General features: G+C 41.5%; 1 protein-coding gene across 10 annotated transcripts in view; it reads left to right on the top strand.

Annotated features, from left to right (window-relative positions):
- Positions 1-5,162, top strand: part of LRRC28 (leucine rich repeat containing 28) — a 47,808-nt gene extending 42,646 nt beyond the window's left edge. For all 10 annotated transcript variants that reach the window (XM_052671652.1, XM_052671650.1, XM_052671659.1 and 7 more), the window contains 2 exons: positions 1,021-1,180; positions 4,293-5,162. In XM_052671652.1, coding sequence (XP_052527612.1) covers positions 1,021-1,180; positions 4,293-4,365 — 233 coding nt within the window. In that variant the 3' untranslated portion in view covers positions 4,366-5,162. The remainder of the gene's footprint in view (positions 1-1,020; positions 1,181-4,292) is intronic.
- Positions 5,163-23,041: the final 17,879 nt, after the last annotated feature.

Here is a 23,041-nt window from a genome sequence, read left to right as displayed (position 1 = left end):
CAGTGCAGCTTCTTGCCAGGCAGCACACTCCTAAACTGGCAGGCTTGTGGTACATAAGGCAAAAGAAACACAAGCAGCCGTTGGCCATTTCAGTACAGTGTGACAGCTGAGCTGTTTTAGTTCTGCCCCAGTTCAGGCTCTGCTGTAAACTGGCCCTTGGCTGATCTGGTTATGCATCATGCAGTCACGTGAGTTAGCAATATCAGAATATCTGCAGATTCAGATTTTGAGATTTGGATGTACTGTCTCGCCTGTTAATCTTGGGAGAAGGCAGAAGGGTGGGGAGTTAATGTGGGAATACTAAAGAGAAACAGGAAATGTCTGTGCTTTGTAGAGAACGCATTAACTGATCCAGAGAACAATTTAATTGATGAGTATAGGATTGTCTCTGTTCTGAATTTCTACATATGGAAGGGAGATTAGAGATTTTTAATTGTTTAGTGATTTCAGGGGTGCAGCTAAATATGTGACTGCTGCTAGGTAAGTGTGACAGAAATGAGTGGACTACTTTTCTGTAGTCTTTCCTTGACTAGGCTATGTTACTTTTTGTTTCTGATGCAAATGTACTGTTTATCATGCTGTCATCTTCTAGCCTGCTACTGTGTTCATTGCTGACATTTTAGTTAAGTGATACCGATGTTCTTCTCAGAATTTGCTACTGTTGTTAATTGCTAAACACCTGTCTAGACCGTCTTCATGTCCACAAATGCTTTATTGCATATTACTTGGTTTTGTTACTTGCTTGAGCTGTGGTATTTTTCAACTGTATTTTTGGGACCCATTTCATGTTATGCCTATGGATGTTTGACTTGCACATTCAGCTTTTTGAACTTGCACATGGAAAGCACCATATGCATTGCCTTAATTGGTGTCACTTCCTTTATGTTGCTGTTCTTTCAGCGAAGTCTTAAGAAAACAACAGAGCTGGTTTTCTGAACTGTCCACGGATTGTACTTCTTATGTTGGACATTGTAATACAGTATTTTCTTACAAGTCTTTTTTATTTGTTTTCTTTTTTAGATTTGAATTTTCTTACTCCAATCTCACTACCAAAAAGCCTCTTGGAATTGTTGCACTGTCCCTTGGGACACTGTCACCGCTGTAGCCAGCCCATGTTTACCATTGTCTACCCAAAGCTCTTTCCCTTAAGGGAAACTCCAATGGCAGGATTGCATCAAGGGTAATTACACAGGGAATTACACTGGGGTTTCATTTAGAAAGAAAAACTTTATGGAAAAATGTATCTCGTTTGTTTGTTTGTTTGTTTAGCAGCCTTTCAGATGTAAAGCCCCTGTCCAGCAATGGTTGGCAAATCTCTTAGAGGGAAACCAACTTACTACTGTTGGATTGTTTAATAAAGATTGCCTGTTTGATTCCCTCTAGATAGTGAAGATATGATGGGATTGATTTATTTGTGGTGATGCAACAACATACATGTTGCCTTTGTGCCCTTGGAAGGAAATATGGCCTCATACCAATATTTAACTCTGCCCTGACTCAACAGTGCCACCACCACGTGAAAGTGTCCCAGGACTAAAAACAGGGGAAAGCTCTAAAGCCAGAACTTAAAAAAATATTCTACAGTAAAATAATCTTTAAAAAAAAAAAATTCTGTGCAAATTATTTTAAGATACGCATTGGAAACTGCTGCATTGAAAAGGATGGCTTGCTCTAAAATGTTTGTTAAAAGTATCTTAGTTCATCATCAGAGCAGTTGTGAACGTATGTGCAGGATTTGCAAGTCAGGCAGACAAGCCCATGCACACTTCCTGCCTTGCTGGGCAGTAGTCATAGGAGAGACTGACCCCTGTGATTCAGAGTACTGCCCTCATGTAGATTAAGGTTTGAAGTGCTTTTAAGATGATAATACCTTAAAACTGATTGTTTTGCAGTGATTTTTAAGGCAAGTTTACTAATCTGTGTTCCACTACTCTGAGTTTAGTCTTAAATTTATCAATACCAAGCTCAAATGTAGCATTTCTCATGCTTTTTGCTCACGGGCATTATTTTCCCTCTGTCCTACTCAACTGTGCCCTCTGCTCTTTTGGGAAGGATATGGCAGAGAAGAATTGTCTCGCTCTATAGCAGTGGTATGTGCTTGAAACTTCACGCAGTGTGCACCCAGCATTGTTAGATGTAAGCCTGTGGTAAAGATACCTTTACCACACCTCCTTGATCCTGAGTGCAAAGGCGCCAAGCGGCAACATCTCCTTGTCTCCAAGACTCCAGGATAGGGCTACAAAGATTGGGTCCATGGGAGGAAATGCAGAATTCTGTCAGGATCTTAAAGCTCTACATTATGAACACTGCTTGTATTCATAGCTTGTGTAACTCAGACTAAACTACAGTACTGTTTGAAAACTAACTTAGTGTAAAGAAATGTTACTCAGTGGTAAACAAGCAAATAAGCTGTTCAGATTCTTTTAGAAAATCCATGTCAAATCATTGCTTAGACAACAACTATTTGTCCTGCTGAAATCCACTGAGTTGCTGCTTGTGTTCCATAAAAATAAGAAACTTCTTTTCAATAGAAATTTATTATATTTAAAAAAAAAAAAAAGTTGTTTCAGGTCAATGGTGCCTGTTTCTCACAGCTATATCACAGTTTATTTTCTTGTGAGTTTGTGGCATAATAAATATCTGATTTGTCAGTGATTCAAGTATATGAAAAGAAAATCACTTAGGTATGCCAAATCTGAGCAGCAGCCAGAAGGCTGCATAGATGTTATTTCGGAAAAGTCATCTTTCTTAGAAAGATCCTCAGATTACAGAGATTGCATCCTGCATTCTGTTACAGAATGTTGAAATTCAATGGGTTTTATTTGCATTTAAATAAATTTCTTGCACGTGGCCATCTTTGTATTCAAAGTGACATGAGATGTTACGGTAATGCTGTAATTTCTTTGTCATTCAGCTCCATTAGAACAGTGTCACTTTCTACAAAAGTGATTGTAATCTACTTGCTGATATCTGCTTCCTTTTATTACCTGAAATAACCCAATAATGGGAGAATAGACACCTCTGCTTTGTAATGAATTGTCTAGAGTTGCTCACTGTAGAACTTACTTAGGAAGCAGTAGGCACATTAGTTGGCACTGGGAGTTTGGGAATTATGAGTACGAAATTTGTGACTCAGCAAAAACATACTTTGTTTATTTTGGAAAAACAGTACTGACATTCTAGAATACGACTAGAAAATATTTCTGCATGGCTTTCACTTTTTTTTAAAAAAAAAAAAGTTATGTTAATTACCTTGTGACAGTTCTCATTTTCTCCCTTAAACATGAACATACTGTGTTCTACGAAAGGCATTAATAAGTAGAGTTTTGAGTAGCTGACATTTGAAGCAAAACCACAGAAAATGAGATCTAAGCAGGGTAGGCTGTCATCTCTGTAGCTTGTACATGACATGGAAAGATTATGTGGAAGTGCAGAGGTGTGATAGCTGGTTTAGTAAGATGTGAAGGACAGGGTTTTTGTTCTAAAGAGCTTACAGTGACCATGAAAACACACAGGATAAGGATCCTGAACGTTTGAACAGCACTGATTAGCACATGCCACGTCCATGCCAGTATCTTCTGTCTGGATTGCTGTGTCGCGTTCTGTATCCTCTTACAGGAAGGGAAGGGATAGCTAAGTGTTGAACTGTATTTCTATCTCTAAAAAAGCACAGATGACGTTTAGCACTGGCTGGAGTGCGATTTCTGGGTTAGTGAAAATCAGATCTTAGCATTATTCAAGTGGACATCTAGGCCCCTGCCAGGAGAGGGGCAGGAGGAGGGTCACAGTGAGGCTGGTGTCACCCTTTCATGTCAACCTCTGCTCGCAGTGTGACAGCACTGCCTGTCCATCATCCTTGCTGAAGGTCTGGGCCCGCTTTGTTCTCTCAGCTGGATCCAAGGACACTGGACTTCAGTCATTTCATGCCTGCAAGCAGTAATTTAAGAAACACATGAGCAAAGCTGAACCAAAGAATTACCCAGCTATTTTCCTTTCAGCTGTTAAACCTACTGGCTATAACATGCAGCCACACCCTCTGCAGAAGGAAAAACCACATGCAGTTTCTTTAGACTGAGCACATAAGAAACCAGGAAGGTTTTTGAGAACCCCTGCAGTGTTTCCCTGCCTTTGTATTAGGCACTCAGATGTATCAAGCGATTCTTTTTCTAAAGTGTTGAGATCAACTAATCCTGTGCTTTACAAACCAACATATTGTCTGCTGTGGAATGGGGCCAAAAGCTTAATCTTTATTGACAACTGTTCCCCCCCCCCCTTCTTTTTTTTTCCCCTAGGAGGACAACTGTTAGTTTTGTGGCATACTGCTGCTCCACCCAGTGTCTGCAGACTTTTGACCTACTGAGTTGATAAACATTTTAAACTACTCAGGAGTGCTGCCAGTTTAAAGCTGCATTAGACGTCGTATCCCGTTGGTACTGGAATACAGTGTGTGTGCCAAAGCAGCAGAAGTGCCTGGTCGGGAACATTAAGAGGCACTTAAATCCTGCCCTATCAAATTTGGATGAAGTGCAGAAACTTTTTCGGAAGTGTAAATACCAAGTTTTTAAGAGCATTAACTTCTCTCAGCAAAGATAGCATACCAGGCAAATTTTTGAGTTCTAAATCGCTAGATTTGCAGTGTTTTTCAAACTGCTTTTGGGTGGATCCACTGTGTCTTCTGGGGCAGTTTTCATGCCTCTAACAGTGTCCAGCCGATCTATAATTTAAAAACTATATGCCTGAATGGTTTTTGTTTATTGTTCCCATCTTTTACATTCTACAGTTGTATCCAGGTGTGTAAATCTAAGACTGTACATGCTTTTGAAGGAACCCTGTGACTTTCACATAGAACTTGGTTTTATTTTTTCTCTCTCATCTCCATATTTTACCCCACAGAGTTATCCAAGTTTTATACTAAATCTTTAACAGGCAACCATGCTATTTAAATCCATGTATTTAAAGCAGATCTTTGCTTCTGGTATTACTGTGAGCCACACTTACTCCACTGGAGGAGCTAGGATATGTCTGGAGACTGAAGGTGCTGTTTGAGTAACAAAGGCCTATGCTGATATATGCAGCAAGTGGTGTTGCTCTGGTGTTTGGTGACGTTGTCTTTATTTTCATCACTTCTATGCTGTATTTTTAATAAAAACAGTTTCCCTTTTGCTGCGTTCTGAATTCTTCAGGAAGAAGATATTAAGTACAAATTTCACTTGGAAGAAATAGTAATATAAATATTTATCCCTATTTACTCTATTTTGACACTTGCAGCCAGTAGACCTGCACAGAGCTGGTCTTCATTTCTCAAGGTTTTGCATTTGATTTGTGAGAGCTTCTCTGAAGTGTGTTAACCTTAGGGGAGGCTGGAGAAGGGGAGGGAGGGAAGTACATTGTACCTGTGGGTGGGGATACATGCATACCTACAGACACAGCAAAAGAGCTGTGATAAAATTTTTAGTGTATTATGTTCATATTAATTTCAAAGGACAAAGAATGGGGAAAAAGGCCCCAAATGTCTGTGCGAACTAAGATTTTCTTTATGAACAAAGCAGTCTAAATAGTTTTCCCCTTTGGACTTGCTTTCACGTATGTAAATTGTTAATGTATTTATTAAAAAAAAGTTAGAAACTCTTTGTTGATCTAGCAGTGCTCCTGCTCCACTCTGTGCAGCAGATTCACACTGAAATAAATATGAATGAAAAAGTTATAAAAATGGCAAGATAAAGAAACTTACTTGGTAATGTATTAGCATATATTGTGATGAGGAGTGCATACTTTGGAGGGAGGAGGCACTGAAATGTTTTCTTTGTGCCAGAGAAGCATTTGTTCCTATTGCAGGTTTCCTGGCATCTCTTTATAAACTGAGCATCTTGAGAGCACCAAAAAGACAGTTTTTGAGGGTGGAATTTTTAGGTTGTGCTTGCTACTTGTAAAAAGTATTGCTGGTTTTATTGGGATTTTTTTAGAGAGTTGAATTAGCATTAAGAAATGTAGAACTTAATCCTTCAGGAATGCAAGTATCATCTATTCTTTAAGAATTGTGAAACCACCTAAAATAAATCCTGTTTAATAAATTTTCTTTGCAGTAGGGGAAAGAGCTGTGTCCAAACAGACTTTGTTACTACTGGATTTCTTACTATGTCATTGGACTGATTTTGTTTCAGTGCTGGTATCCCCAGAAGGCCTTCCCACCCAGTGGGGTTTACCACTGAGGCAACAAAATTAATCTTCAGCTGTTTTTCCTTCAGAACTGCACGTTTGAAATGTAAAGTATCCACAAATGGTATCTACCTTATCAGAAGGGTGCAGATGTAGTACAGAAGCCAGTATTTTAATGGTTGGACAACTACAGTAGTGGTACAAAGACAAGTTTTTGGTGCAATTGTGTAATTGGGAATTTTTGCTGTTATTTTTACTGTGTCATCTTTTGTAATACTTGAAGGAGGTATTTGTTGGCAATTTGTTCTCTTTGTAGAAACTCGTGGGCTTCCAAACCAAGTATTTCTGAACTCAATCATATATTAAATTTTATTTTAGAGTTAAATCTTTTGATCAACTGAAGAACATCGTTGTTGGTTTGATTAGGAGTCAGGTGGTAAGAGTAGAGCTTGATTTTCATTTTTTTTCTTCCCATAATCATTTTAAAATTTGTATCAGTCTATTATTGTCTGCAAGTGCAGTCCAGCAGAAGAAATTCCAGTCTGTTCTATAAGCAGGATGAATCTTAACTAACATTTTAATAGATGATATTTCAAGAATGGAATGTTCAATGAATAAATGACTTAAATATGCGATTGAAGCTGAAATGTCATATTCTATTTTTATGAAAAAAAGGAAGAGGAAAGCCAATATATAAACTGAAGATGCAGCTCAATTTCAAGTTTCTTTGATGTTTTTGATACAGTGTTTGTATTCATCTGTATCTTTGGGTGATATTGTTCGAGATTAAAATAACTCCATTCTCACTAGTCCAAATTTTTCTAAAGTAGTTCTGTTGTAAGAGTACTTCAGCCAGTTAACAAGAGAGCCAGCTGTGCTCCGGGAGCTTGCTGCTGATTGAACTGCATCGCTGGATTTACAGTATGAGGTCAAATACTTTTGTGGCTTCTCTTTAAGGTGTTTATTTCTTGGTAATTTTTGATTCTCTTGTTGGTCAGGTCAGCTCACGTCGAGATCGGTTTTTCCTTGCACTGCAAAAAATCTGGTTCCAGCAGTTAAAAGAAAACCCTTCTATAGAAGTCTTTTGTCATAAAAATAGGTCTGAAGTCTTATCTTACGGTGGGAGTAGGAGAAACTTGAATTTTCTAGACATAATAAGAAGTGAGGTGCAAGAGAGGAAAGAAAGATAACATTGAGTTACAAATTTATTGCTGTAAAATTTTTCAGAGGGACATTTAACTCCTGTTATGACCAAAGAGCACGTGTTTAAGTTTTGTTCATTATATCGAGCTGTGTTGATGAAATCGAGACCCTGCAGGGTTGTGTTTAAAGATGTGACTTCTTGTTCTACCACAAAGAGAGAGAAGGAGTCTCTTGCTTTGTTGAAAAGCACTTCTTGAGCGGCTGTACACTGGCCACTGTTACATTTGAAGCATTTTTGGGAACCTTCCTGCTACTGCTTTCTTGAGGGGATCAGCGATATCAGTGTCCTTTCCTGAGCAAAGAGCAAGCTGTTAAATCAGCAAGTGAGCATTTTTCTGTTCCAGCCTGATGCTTCTCATCAGTTCTTACTGAAGTCTATCACAAACTTTCTGTTTATTTCATTGTGGTGATATTGGGCTGAGCAGACTGGAGCTGCTTTTTTGCAATTGTTACAAATCAAATTCTACTGAATTCCTTTTTCTGTTATGAAGGAGCCTTGTAATACCTGTGTGGTAACAGCATGTCAGGTTTTACTGACAGCGCAGCCAAGCTGAAGACTGGAGGGTGCCAAACCTTTCACTAGAGAGAGTGACTTTTCAGGCCATTGTGGCCTCATTGGAGTACTACTGATAACAGAAGAACTTTTGCCTCAATGTCAGTGGAGGTTGGATCAAGCTCTAATTCATGAGAGAGAAGACTCTTTTACCATCTTTGTATTTCTTGCAAAAACTGGGACAGTGTCATTGAAGGCCATGCCTACTGCTAGGCAAGCTGCCTGCAGCTGAAATTCTGTAATTCCAAGGTGTGATTATCTTTGCCTTTTACCTCCCTCCTAATCTCGTATTGTTGCAAAATGTTACAATTAACTTGTGATGGAAGAGACTGAGTAAATTGAATCCAGAGCTTTTATTACTTTTTGTATTACCAACCGATTTTGGTGAAGCCTTCGCTGTTTGTACTGTATGTCTGTTCTTTGGTTTACAGCCTGAAGTTGGATTGCACCTGAGTTTATTCTGTGTTCTTTGAATGTGTATTGCCTTTTTGCTCTGTGTTCACTAAGTGTCAGTCAGTGTGAAGGTGAGCTTGGTAGATGTTTTATTTAAAGTTAGTGGTGCAATTTATTGTATGTGCTTGTTAATAAATTATATTTTTTTTATAAAATTACAGTTCATTAAAGTTAACTAAACTATTGCTCCTGGGGCTATTAAGCTCTGTTAGCATTTAATTTACATCACAGCTAATTTGCATAGTAATTAGCTAATAACCCTTCCCAAGGCTGGAGAAGTGGGGTGTGGACACTTCAAAAGACTAGCAAGCCTAAAGCACCACTTCAATTCACAAATCCCTTTGTCTCAGACAGTGTAGTTCACCAGATAATATGTGCAAAACCTGTTGGAGACTTTAGGCCCTTCTGTGGATTGATCAAAAGAGTGCAGCGCAATTGAAAGTTATCTTTGTGTCACCCTAATGGTCCATAGATGTGGACATGGTTCATGTATTATTCACTAAGCAGTGTTCAGCAGGTTTTTTCCCCTCTCTGGAACAAGGTTGGATGCCAGGAATAAGCAGAAATTAAGCATCTTTTTTTTTTTCCAGTTAGATCACTCCTTGCTGTGTGTTATTTGGTTTCAGTCAAAGCTGCAGCTCTGTATCTGTTCAGATGATTTTTTTCACTTGGGTGTTCTCTGAATTGGTCTGGTGTCAGGTGTGTGCTAGGATATCCATTCTTAAATGAGACGCATCTGGTTCAGGGTGATGCTGAACATCTCTTAAAATTGATGTTTTGTAGGTTTGAGATGTAACCATGCTTGAAAGTTTACAATGATTTGCCTTCTTAGTACTTTACAAATGACAAAATGAGTTTTCCTACCCTTGTGATAGAGGTAGCCTCTATTTACCTGGCAGCAGGAGGATGATGCAAGTCTTCCTTAAGAGACGTGGGGGAGAACAGCCTTAACCTATAACTTTTACCAACCACTGCTGTGTCCCTTGTGAATTAGAAAGAAACAAATGGGAGAGCTTAACATCCTTTTCCTTTGCAATTAAAAGTACTTGGCATAAATGCAAGCTAAGTGGAAACTTCAGTGGCTGAATAATGCTATTGTGTGCAGGAAATGAGAGGAGCTGTGGATCTTGCTTGGAAAGGCACTGGCTGTGTTGTCACTTTGAAGCCAAGATTTTGGGCTGTTCTGTGTGGTGACATTTTGGTAACTTATGAACCACAAAGTCTGTGTCCCACAGCTTCAGTGCTTGCTTAATGTTAAGGTACTGTCCTCTATTCTGCAGTGAAGAATCCAGCTAGTATTCTCTAGAGCTGGTTCAGGGGCCTGGCAGTGACCATTTATAAAAATTTCTGCCTGCTACATCAGCAAGAGAGAGTGAGAGCTGACCAAATATGTTCTTGATCACTTGAGGTTTTAAATATTAAAACTCTCATAGCATGCTTTTTGTGTAGCAGTTACGCTCTTCCTGCTTCCAGGCGAAAGACCTTTTCACTTCTGTGGGAGATCTTGAATCTCAGCAATGAAAGCAGTTCTGTTGGAAGTGGTAAAGTGATTTAACTTCTGATGATGCCTTCCAAGCAGCAACCAAGGGCTGATTTCTCAGGTACCCTGATCTTTTGTATGTTCATGAGGGTTGCCAACACTGACCAGCTCTTTCTGTCAAGGAAAGTCGTCAGTCATTGATGGCTGTTGTGTTACTAAATGCAACTACACCCATGGTACTACATCCACCACAGTCCCTTCAAGGTGTTCTGCTGTCATTTTCTTTGTTTCTCAGGAAGTTATATGTATAATCTTTTTCTTAAATCAATTGAGAATGCTTTCTTGTAATGTGAAATGCCATACTGAGTTTGGTTATTGATCAGTACTCTGAATGTTCAGTAAATGCACTTTTAAGAGAGCAAGTCAGGCTGCTCTACTAAGAAAGCAGAAAAATGCTTTGTTAAATTCCATTTTGTTCAGTTAAGGTCCACTGCAAGGATGCCATTTGTTAAAGAGGCAGGGTACATAATTTGTTAAAGAGGCAGGGTAAATTGAAGATATGGTCTACAGTTGTTGCTAATCTTGCATATATCCCATGGAAAATGTTTAAAAGATAATGAGTGTTCTTTCTGGAGTTGAGTATTTTTACGCTCCACTTGTAGCTGTTCTGTTAATCTTCCTTCATGCTTTATAATTCTGATCATTTTGTTTTATTGTTAAAGCAATTAGAAGAATCAAGCTGAATGTACTTGGCCAGTTTCTGGTATCTGTGATTGCTTCTCTGGCACAGAAGGTTTGGAATGTTCTGAGTATAGGCTTAAATCTGGCTGCATTTGCCTCTGCACTGACTCTGTTGGCTCTCTAATTTCATTTTGCAAAAAGTCAGATCAATGCATGAAGAGAAGAAAAACGCTTTCTGAAGAACACCTGGCTTGGAAGATGAGCGGCAACATCTCTTGTCTGAATTCTAGGTAAGTGCTCCTTTTAAAGTAGGATGAAAGGCAGGAGTTGTCCAGGAAAATTTATCAGGACTAATTGTCACTTCCTATATTCACGCCTTACTGCTCTGTTTCTTTGCAAAGATAGTAACTGCCACAAGGAGATGGCTTGTATCTGAAATCTCCAGTAGAATTATGGTCTAGAACTTAATCTGGTATTTCTACTGATGTGCTCATTACTCACACAAATTAATATCTGCTTTTGTTTTTCTTCCTGTAGAGTTGTGACTGTGCCCCTACTTTTCTCAGTGCTGCAGTGCTGCATTCTGTGGGCAGTATGCAAACCCTGGCTGTGATTCCAGGTACGCTGATACCATGTACCATACTGATAGCTGCGTTCCCTGCAGAGTGACACAAGTTTGGGAAGTGTGTAATCACGTATCTGTAAAAACTACTTGGATCACAAATGTGTATTCTCTTCTGACTGCAGATGAATAGAAGATATCTAACTTTTACATAAGTTAATGGATTCATTTTTATTAAATCAATGCTGCATATCAGACTTGTAGATCTAGCAGTATCTAATCCTGGCTCTGAAGCCTCCGCTATGAAACCTGGGGGCTCACATTTCTCCTGTAGCTCTATCTTAACTGCAGCCAGACTTGACTCTGATTCCTAGAAGCCTACTTGGCTGAAGGTTTGAATTGAAAAGCTTTTTTAAAATTTTTTCTAATTTTTTTTTATTTTTTACTTTTCCCCAGAGGCAGATCAAATAGTGTAGGAGCTGATAACTGCTAGCTAGAAATTTCTTTCCAGGCCTGAGCCGTTGCCCCTCCCTCCCTGCCGCGGCGAGAGGCATGCTGCCTGACATCCCTGCCTGACTTGCTGCTCTGTGGCCCTGAGCTGCAAAGAAGAAAAATATTGATTCTGGTCCATCTCATTGAAGTATTATCATGAGGTGTTCACAGACATGCTGGGACTGGTCCTTTACTCACAGGAACATTTATCCAGGGGGATCAGGTGTGTTATGTGGCAAGAAGCAGCAAGAGGGAAAATGAATTTACTGTTTTCATTTACAGTCAGTAGCCTGAGACCTTACTGTGGCTTTAGGTATTCCTGATTATTTTCATATGTGAATGCTCTTTTTTCAGAATAAAAGTGCTTTGTTATAAAATAACTGAATTCCTTTAATTTCATTTAGGAATAAGTACATCCACACACCTGGAGTTTAAATCTGAGTAATTTATTAATGAACACTCTGCTTTCTTCTGGGTCAGGTCTCACACAGCTAAATCCTTGCATTCATTTAACACAACTGGTTTCATTGTTTAAAATTATTTCTTCTGGAAAGCACTTGATTGGAAAAAAAAAAAAATCTACTTGTAAGAGATTTCTTTTTTCAGGTTTTTTAAGGTACTTAAACAGTTGGAAAACACTGCATTGGAAAATGTTATATTTCAGACTTTATGGTTTTGCTGTGGCACATCTGTCTTCTGGCACTTTGAAAAATTGTGTTGAACCAATAAATTAGGAAATGCAGCTTTTAAACATGGCTTGGAATATTAAATGTGTCTTAACTCCCAGCCTTTGCATTTTCCAGTGAAAAGATGGCGGTCAGGAATGCTTTGGACTGGTTCTGTCCAGGTGTGGAGGTTAGCTGCTGCACACAGGTGACATTCTTGTTTGCAGCCCTGCTGCCTGGGTGTGGGTTGAGCTCCCTGCACACGAGGGAAGGCCACTGCAGGGTCTCAGCAACTGCTGTTAAGCCTCCCATTGTGAGGCTGGCAAGGGAGGGAGGAACTGAATAGGGAATGTTTTCTTCTCTGACCTGTCTTCCTTCATCTCTGAAGGGCACCATGTCGTCGTGCCTGTTGAGCAGTGGTGGTAGCAGTGTGTTCCCCTTGGAGCACACAGACATGCTGTATGTTTCTCTGTGTGACTTGCTGCTCTGGTGCAATGCTGTGATTTAAAGCTTACTGTTTTTTAGCTGTGTGGATGTGTTCTTTTGTTTGGGTGTGCCAGCTTTCTAAGGAAGGATGTGCACTTCCATAGTGCAGCGTGTGCACTGTGTGTAAGCACAGGGGAGAGCTTCCCTGAAGATGTACTGCTAAGCTCTTTAAGATTTAATACTCTCTTGAAGTTCAAATCAGTGTAGGGGAAGGCTTAAGCAGCTTAATGGGTTAAAATGATCCATGACTGTGTCCTTCAGACAGTTTAAAGTCCCTCCAGCAACCCAAGCAGGCCACCTGTTCCTCTCCCAGACAAACAGGTTAGCCTCCTGACCTTTATTCTGCCACCCTTCAATTTTGTCTGGCCCGGCTCCATGTGTGGAGTGATTGTTCTAAAGTTTGTCATTGTTTAAAATGCCACTTGCTCAAGTTTAATGTGCACAGCTGCAACCTGAGCCACTGCTGTGTGTTAAGAAGACTAAAACTGTTGGACTGACACCAAAAGATCTGCTTGCACTTGGCATGTCATAAATTAACATCATTCTTACCTGCCAGGGATGATTCACTGCTGGCTCAAAGCATATTTAAACTTTAGAGGATGCCAACAAACTGGGCGGTGGTTTGACCCGCCACGTGGCCCAGGCCTGCTGCTTTTCTCTCCCCCTCCGCCTTTCTTCTGTTGCAGTGTGTCGGGAAACAGAAGCTCTTTATGGCCTTATGAGAGCATCTGTTTGTGTGCCTCCTGCCCTCGTCTGCCAAAAAGTTGGCCTGTTTGTGGGAAGATCCTCACTCGCTTCCAAATTCTGAAGTGGATTGTTATCCCCTCTTTGAGGGAACAGGGAGAGTTCAGTGCTTGACTAGCTGGTAGCATCTCATTGTAGCAGCTTCAGAAGGCTTTATTCATACAAATCTTGCCAATGCTGGTCAGGTTGGGATGTGATGTCCTCTTAGCAGCCCAGAAACTGTGTATAAATTTCACGTTAGAGAGGTACACATCACCAACTAACAGCCCACAGCAGGTGGGTTAAGCTTATGCCCATGGTAGGCAGCACAGGAGACAGAAGGAGATTTCCTACATGGAAATGAGGGAGATCATGTTGCAGGGTTGTATGCCAGAGGTTGAATGTGCTCTAGGAGCCCAGACTCCCGGACTCCAGCCTTGCACTGGGGTGCTGGACTGTCCTGAGGGACACACTGAGCATTGGGTGTTGCTACTTGTCCCATGCTGCAGCTGCAGCCACCAAGCACCTCTGGGTGCGGGCCTTCCACTGCATCCAGGAAGATCTATGGGGCTGTTGCAGGGTAGAGAGGCGTAGGAATTAAGGGATGGGAGTCAGTTACTGAGGAAGGGCATAAATGTTTTGAAATTCAGTGGATGGGGGAAGAACGGGGGTGAGTGGCTTTGGTGGATGGGATGATGTTCATCTATTTCTGTACAGAGACCAGGCCTAACAATAAGAGGCTTTGCAGCCTTGTACTTCTCCTTCAGGGCTGATGTGCTCCCCATAAAATAATGTTAAGGTATAATGTGTTCCCTCAGTCAGAACAGCTCCTTTGCTTCCCGTGGTGCCTATTTACCTTGGCTCGTCCAAATCATTTGTTAAATACCAAGTTCACGTTAGCAGTCTTGTTTGGACTTTGAGCACTATGTGTCTTGCTGTAGAGAGCAGCAGAGATAGAAACAGGCCCCATATCTGTCTGAGATGTGTTTGGATCTGATGGAAATACAAGATGTAGTACAGAACAGGGTGTAACCACGGTTTGGTTATGGATAATTATGGTAGGCAATGCCAGCAGCAGAGTGCAGTTCTCCTGTGTTCCCCACTACATCGGCACACAGGCTGGCAAATTAACTCTTACGTAACTGTTGCTTTATAACCCTCACCATATCCATTATATTTGGTTTTCCTTTCCAGCAGGAGAAAAAAATTAGTCATCTCTGAACAAATGAGAACCAAGTAGACCAGGAAAAGAATCATCGTATTCAACAGAAGCAGGAGATCTGGCTTTGCAACCCCAGCTTACCTATTGCCATTGTTCAGGCTGCAGCAGCACATCTCCTGCATCAGCATCGCTGAAGAACATTTAGCAGAACAGAATCAGAGGACAGAATGCGTCTGTAGGACAAGGACTGCAGCTCTGTTCAGCTTGCAAACACATGGTGATTGCTGCCTGCCCAAGCTGCATAAATGGTCATGCTGTGTCTCTATTTTATTTTGTGGGCAGTGCGGGTTGTTGGATTTTATTATTTTCTGTCTATGCAAGGTTAACGTGAAGTACGGAGCTGGTTGCTGGGAAGTGGGGACTGCAGTTGGTAATAGAGGTCTGTTTTCTCACTTTCTCTATTTTTGTCTCTGGGCAGGATGAGGTACATCAGGGGAAAATCTGACTTGCAACAGAAGCTCAATTTTAAGTTGGAGTTAGGCAGTCCTGCAGAGAGATTTACTTACACCACGGCTGTCTGTCATCTCAGGTCAGACTGCTGTGACTTGTCACACGATGGCAACTCTTGAAGTTCAGTGTCACTTCTCTTGTGGGTGACAGCCCTAAGGTAGGGTATAGGATTGCACCAAACCCTGACCATTTCATTAGTGTCTAGTATGTGTTTGATGCCTGGGACAGGGTGTCTCCCTGTTCCCAAAGGTCTTAGAAATGTGCTGAAAAGGTGATGTATATCCTCATGTTGTGAGGGAGTGGTCTTCATCAGACTCCAGTCAGGATTCCTGGTTCTTATATCTTTCCATTCTGCTTGGGGCACCTTTTCTGTGTGTAACCCTGCTAGTAGTCTGTTATTTGCAGAAAGATTCTTTGCTTGAAAGGAGAACTCTGCAATCACCAGTGAAGTGAAAACTGCTCTTTGGAAGAACTCTGGTTTTGTTACAGAGCTCTGAATCTCTCCAGGTGAGTCTGTTATCAACAAGGTTACCGGATATCCTTGCATTTGCTCAGATAAGGAGATGAGTGAATCCAGCTGAATTGCATTTTCCAAATGCCCCCTCTAGAATGAACCACAGAGCTGATAAATTCTTTACCCCTTGCCCCTGCCAGCTCTGCTGGTTTCAGCTTCTTGTGAAGCTTAAGAGAAAAGCAAAATCTGAATAGCCACAGTGCTATAGCAAGTGTCAGCTGAGAGAGGGGCTGCAGCAAACCTAGATATGTGCCAGAGCCACTGCCTGGCCTCGGAGGGAGGATGCCAGCCAGTCTGTTTTGTGGACGGTGCTGGAATGTTTTGGTTCTTGCCACTTAGGTTTGAGGAAAGGGAGAAGCAGTTCTAAGCACTACAGCAGGTGCCAAGAAAGGCATGCCCCCTTGGAATTGCTTCTCAGTAGATGTTAGAGCAGGAGTCTGCAGCTGATATTACCAGATTTTGCTTTTTGTTGGTATAAAGATCAGAATCTGGCCTACGGTAAGCATGATTGTGTTTTGGCAGTGGGTGTGAAAGGAGAAACCCCAGAGGGTTGGGTGGCAAATTCTAGTTCTGTTCTCTTCTGTAGATGGCCTTCTGGATACACAGGGGGAGTGGAAAATGTAATGAAATTCCCAGAGCCTCTTTGTGCACTACCAAGGTATTCTTGCCAGCTTAGATGCCCTAAGATGTTGCTGCAGATGGAAGGACCAGCTCCACAGATAGAGCTGATTGCAGATTAACCTGCACCATGGTACTAAGATAACAACGAGAGGTGCTTTCTTCACCTGGGAAGTAGAACACCGTATAGGTACTGCTGCCTTTCAGGTAAAAGTAGCTGAATAAAGGGCTGAATCAAGCTCCTTTCAAAACTGTCTTTCCCTTTTGAAAGTTTACTTGTGTGTTCTGCATTACAAACTGAGCAGTATAAACAGCAGTAAAATTGTGATGCATCCCAAATTCTAGCTGTGACAGTAGGTTTCATGGCCATTGCAGTTTGCAAAAGGTCTTCTAGATCCAAACCATCTGTGGGGTTCTGAGAATGCAAACTATTTGTCTTGTCTTACCATGATTTACCATGGAGAAGTACTGTGATGTGCCAGAATCTGTAAGAAAAGGGCGACCTGCACAGCTGGCAGTCCTGAGGGCCTTGTATAGGCTTCTATTGAATAGATTGATCACTGTCCTGCAGCACTTAGTGGTGGAGAAAAAAGGAGGGAGGAGGTTTAACAAATGTGTCATATGGTTTCTGTTGCCTCCGCTATTCTGAACCACTTTCTGCTCGCACAGCAGGGTTTTTCTTTGCCTCTGTTTCCTCTGTGCAGATGGTAGCAATAGGTTTCATTTCCCCCCACCCCAGCCGTCAAATTAACAGCCTTGGCAAGCTCTCATCTGCTGGCTAGTTTTGGGTGGTGCTGGTGGATTGCTCCACTCAGTACATTTCCAAGACTGGCTCTTTAACCCAAGCTCTATAAAAACAAACTTCTTTTTGTTTATTTGTTTGAGAGAAGGGACCTTGGGAAAGCAGATGCAGAATTCACTCTGACAACATAACTGTGTGTTGTCTGCAGAAGGAGTTGGCTTTGAGTTGCATTAGAATAGCAGACTGGCTTCTTGCACAAACCTCCCATAAGCTATGGGCTGAATTGGGAAAAACCGATGGGCAGAGGTACTGGAAGCAATCCGTTGCTCTGTTAAGGCATCTGCAGGAGGGACTAATGAAAGCTCTGGCCTCATATCTCTAAATCTCACAGCAGAGCTTTTTAATCTACCCAGTTACAGTGATCAGCAATACAATATCCTGAGCTTGTGAGCTTGCAATGTGTTTTTCTCTTCTTTCCCCCAGTTATGTTACACCAGTGCAGTATGAAAGAGCAGTGCTCCAGATGACAGCCCCTCATCATTCTCCAGTAGCATTAGTGGCAATATTTAGCGTAAGGAGAAATTAGTGGTCTGAACTGTTCAGTTGATAGATGATGATGCAAGTGGATCCTAACCAGAAAAAGGTGAAGAATTACCATTTTTGTTCTATAAATGTAACAACCCAGCCCAAAAAGAGGTGTACAATACATTTACTGAAACTTTACAGAAAGTCTTTAAGAAGGGCATAAACCAATGTCAAGTGCTCCTGAGACCAGGTCCTTGTGCCTTTACTCTTCTGTATTTTGTTTGTATACATGAACATAAACATTTATAAATACCAAATTATGTCTATAAAACTGTATATGTACATAGTTTATATACTGAAGGAATTTAACACAAATCTAAATTTCTTTCATTGCCTCTCTGTCTAGCTCAAACAGCTGTGCTCTTGACATCTTTCTGTAGGACAGAAGTATGTGTGGGCCCATCTAATTGGGCAGCTTTGGACGTGCAGTGCCTCCTTACCTTTTGGGGCTGACTTAACGGTAGAGAACTGCTGTGACTTTTGGCTGCCTCCACTGCCTTGAGGATATAGTTGGAAATATTGACTTATCAGGTGTTTCATTTAAACTTGGTTCTACTTGAAAAAGAACCTGTATATCCAACATAGTACCATGCCAGGAACTACAGAAGATAGAGCCACTGCTCAGCTTTGCATTTGTTTCTCATATGTGTTCCAGGACTGCTCTCCTCATACTTCCTCAGTAGTTGTTTTCATCTGTTCCTGGAGCTGTGTGTCTAAGGAATGACTGGTTCTGCTGTTTGAACAATACCTACTCAGTTTGCTGCTACTGCTGCTATTGCTTGTGTGTTTCCAAGGACCCATGCTAGGTGAGGTTATCACAAGCTTATATTTTAGTGCTGGACACCCATGATTTAAGGTTCTTAGGAGTAAGATCACTGCCATCAGCAATTAGGCTTGCTAGGATAAATATTCACTGGAAGTTCAGACCCACTATTCTTGAGGAACCACCAAACTGCATTTGCTGTGAGTTAGCTCTCAAATATGGTCTTTGCAAGCCTATCCTCAGCATGACAGGCAAGGCTGTGGGCAAAAACTAGTCAGATTTAGTCCATGGTTTCAGTTCTCTGTAGGTTAAACCTACACTCTGATTAATTCCCACCTCCAAGTTTTATTTCCCACCTTCCACTGTTTTATTTCAGTGGAAGTAGTAATCTTCACAGCTGGCCACAGACTGGGGGATAAGGAGAAAGGAGTCTGAGATGCTTCTGCAGTTTACTTCTGCAGTTTACTTCCATCCATATCAATGTACAATACTAAGAGTAAAACAAAGCGTCTTCTAGAGCATCAGAGGCCAGAAGGTCTCCTTCGTATGGGGCTTTATGGAGATGGATGGGTACTGCACAGCCTCGAACACAAGCTATTTTAATTCACTAATTGAAAATAAAACAATGATTATTGCATCAATTGAAGGGTCTTTTTCTCACAGCTGATTGAGAAGTGAGCTCTAGCTGCCAAGTAAAATAAGGTTTAATGTTACAGTATGCTCTGGGAAGGGCAAAGCAATTACTCTGCAAGCAGCAAGACACCAATAGGTAGCACACACAGAAATATATAAATCCATGCCAAAGAACTCATCTGTGGATTGTGACATACACAGGACTAAGCTGCAGGAAGGTGTTGCAAAATAGGAGCTGCTAACAGCAAGTAACCCTTGTGACTGCAGGTGAGGACACTGTCCTTTGGGATGCTCTGAAGAGCAATTCTCTCCTGCCACGCACTAGCTGTCAGCCTGTGTCTGGCACTCTGTTATGCAGAGCTAGTCAGGAGGTGGCTAGAATTGTAGGTTTCCTTTTAGTCCTGTCTTGTCAAGCTTTGTGCTCTGGCAAACACTGGTGTTTTTTGTTCAGCAGCTACTAAAAGCTGGCAAAGAGCAAGTTCATCTTTCCAGGTCTGCTTTCTGCTGTGCTGTGGATACGTGCGGCCTCTGTGAGGTCTGAGTGGGCTCGGTGTTGGGGAATGGCTGTTTCCCTGCACAACAGCCACAACTCAGCAGTGCTGGAGGGCAGTTGTCAGTGGGCATCTGTTTTGTTCTCTCTGTTCGATGCCAATAAAGTGGGTTTGCAGGGCTGTCATGGTTGCTGTGGTCCCAGCTGGGTTTCATCTGACTCATCTGCTACATTGGAATAAATGACCAGGGTCTAAATACTGTTTTACTGTGGCTGAATCTGAAAGCTCAAATATCAGTACAAACGGTGTGCTGCTATGCAGTGTATATATTTATAGACAGAATTTCCCTGCCTTTAGGGTATAAATGCAGGAATAAGAGTAGGCAAGGAAAAAAGGAGGCTTAGAGAGGCTGAACTGTTTGATTGCTACATGCAGAGGGCATAAGTTCAAATCAGATCTCACAGAAAAATATTCTTTCCTCTTTTTAATGACAAGGGAACATGGAGGGGTCTCTGGTAAACCAGATCACATGAAGATGGCGTCCTCCGAAACTGCTGCTGGGTCGCAGGCTGGCACTATAGACTGGCCTGAACGAGAGGTTCATGTGGATCAGCATACAGTTATTATGTGCATCCTTTGTCGTGACAAAGCCTGCACCTGTTCTGTGTTGGTGCAACCAGGAGCCTTGTGTTGCTGTCCCTCCTCGGGTCAGTATTGCTTTGTGACCAGCATTTAACAAGGCAGTTTACAATGGCTTTGACACCATTTGGATAGATGAAGCTGGCTCACAAAGCATCCACCCACTTGCTAAACAATGCCTTCGGCACTGAACGCATTAAACTGTTGCTCTGCTGTGCTGCCTACATGCAGCTTTCCAGGTGGAGTTTGTTTTTGATGTTATCCATCCCCCCTACTAGTTTGTCAGCCAGCTAACTCTGACTCCACCTCCTGTCTCTCCTGTCTATAGTCTTTATTACAATTGTAAGTAGTCCACGTGTGGCAAGTTCATTCATAGACCACAAACAAGCAGCTGATTTTTGTTGCAGAAAGTCTCTGCCCTTTCAGTTAGAGAGCTAAAAGCCAGGAGCAAGAATTAAGTGAAAAACTAAAGGATGCTGTATGTATTTGTTGGTAAGCTCGGTCTTAGTCCACTTAAGCACTCATCTCATTTACTAGAATGCTAAGGGGGCCAGGGTTATTATAACTTCTGTCAGAATTTTTGTGTGCTGCACTGGTGATTTGGTGTAGTGTTTGACTTAATGGAATTGCAGAGACATGAAATTTTGAAGAACCCTTGAATTAAGTTGAGTTTTATGTGGCTGTGATTGCAATTTTGAGTCAAGCTTTAAAAAAAAAACCAACACTCCAATGCAATGCAATAACAATGCCACCAACAACTACTTTCTTTTTTAACCAGAGGTATATAATCTTCCTTGGAACTCTTGCGAAGCATTAAAAGGATGGAGAGGTGGATACTGTGAGCTAGCACAGTTAGTTGCAAGGGCTGGGCTTTTTGAGACTTCTCCAAGGCAAATCATAATGCATGTATGTTGAAACTTGGAGTGAGTAAAGAACCAACAGCTTTCTGCTGTAGTGGCACAGTTGGCTGGGAAATGGCCCAAACACAGAGGAGGTTTTTTTGGGGCAAAAAAAAAAGGAGAGAGAGAAAAAGGTAGCTGTCTTCAAGTGTGTTTGAAATAATGAAAAGAACTGATGTGCAAAGCGATTAAGAGATCTTTGAGGATCAAAAGCCTTGATTCAGTTTTGCCAATAGAACAAAACTTTTCGTCTGTTCCTATGTAGACCTTAAAGTAGGGCAGGCAGGTGTAGTTTTTAAATGATTTCATTTCAAAATTTACTTTCGGCAGTGGGAAAGGATTCTTTCTGTTTGTTCTTGCTCTTGTTATTCAGTGTCCTTAACACAAAAGGCCAGCCTGGCTCTGAAATGATGAGCAGGGTCATTCTATGAACTAGTGGTTCATTAGTCTGCTTTTGATATGTCAGAACAGTAAGGGACCCTTTTATTTTTTCCCTTTCTAGTAATGCCTGTGTTCTTAAATCAAGACATCTTCCCTCATCATATGGCAGTGGCTGAATCTTTTTTAGAGATTTCCTAAGCAGGTTGTACCAATAATGCTGATCATGTTCAGACAGAGCTTGCAGTCAAAAGTTGCATGCATAAGAAGCCAAGAACAAAGGTTTTCAGTGCTCCGTGCAGTAATTCCAGCTTGATGTTGATTTGGAGCTGGATGCTCCCAGGAAGATAAATCTGTTTGTTTTCTCTGGTGGCTGCTTGCCAGCAGGACCATAGAGCAAGTGCAGCCTTGGGAAGGTGAGATACAGAAGTGCAGTTTGATGGATTCTTGTGCTTTGTCATGACCAGTGTCCCTTTTCACAGGAGTACCTGGGAGTGGAAGTAGCAACAAAAGAAACTGAAGCCATCTGGGTCTGAGAGCTGAGATTAGGAAGAAGAGAAGACAAATGTCAGAAATGTCCTTTTCTTTGAGTTTCTACAGGGACAGTGGAAGAGCTCCCTCTTCCTGTTTCAGCCTGCTGTAACCATTGCCTTCCTCTCAGGGTGGAGTATCTCAGTGATCCCAGCATCCTCAAGGCAGCATATTTCAGCATGGATTTGCATGCTGGAGGATCCACAGGATAGTATTGATTTGCTTTAGAGGCTTCCCAGGCCATCTCTGCTGCACTCTAGGCTGTCACTGAAGGTTTTGTTTTCGGGGCATTTATGACTGAGTTGCAGTATCTTGGGGTTTTATGAACAAAGTTGCCTCAGTGGTGGAAGTTGTGTGTTGGTTGTGTCTTGCTGTAAAAAAAAAAAAGTTGCTGGCAGCAGGAAGAAGGTATGTGTGTTTCTGTTGCTATTGCAAATACTCTACTGAGTAGGTATCTGGTGTCACAACAGCACAGGTGCTTCCTGTGACCTGGAGCTAAATTTCTGCTGGCATATGGTTTCCTGATCTGTTCTAACTCAAGTCAGATGGTAGGTGGGCTCTAATCTTTTCAGTAGGATGTTTCTGATATGTGGTTTAGAAACCTGGTCTTTCCTGTAGAACGTATTCGCTACAGATCACGTTTTGTCACCACATGTGTATCAGTGATGGCAACTCCCATTGGTGCTGTTATGGGAACCACATCCATAAGCCACATAAGCTGTCATGCTGTAGTGATGTACCAATAACAAAAGGGAAATCCAGAACCAACATCAGCAAAAGCTGATTGCTGTGTATGCCCATTAAAAATGGAGAAGTTTTGCTGGTTAAAAAAAAAAAAAAAGTATGGCAAGGTGTGGACTGCAAAATGAATTTGTTCTTTCTTCTCTGACATGTTTTCACATCAGCTGTCCTTGCCTGTTCCTAATGTTCTGCTGTGTCCATGTGAGTGGCAGCAGTGAAATTTACACCAGGCTCACTTAAATGGTGACAAGTTTATAATCACAAGCCATTTTGTGAGTAGTCTTTATACTGCTCTAACATCAATGTAAGCATTTCTCATTTCAGCATATTATTAATTTGAATACAGCTATGAGCAGCAAGAGTAAAGAGGAGACTTCTGTG

Source organism: Tympanuchus pallidicinctus, unplaced genomic scaffold (assembly GCF_026119805.1).
Source record: "Tympanuchus pallidicinctus isolate F22 unplaced genomic scaffold, pur_lepc_1.0 scaffold12, whole genome shotgun sequence".
Taxonomy (NCBI): domain Eukaryota; kingdom Metazoa; phylum Chordata; class Aves; order Galliformes; family Phasianidae; genus Tympanuchus; species Tympanuchus pallidicinctus.
The sequence above is the reverse complement of the archived record's forward strand: the minus strand, read 5'-3'. Positions and strand labels throughout refer to the sequence as shown.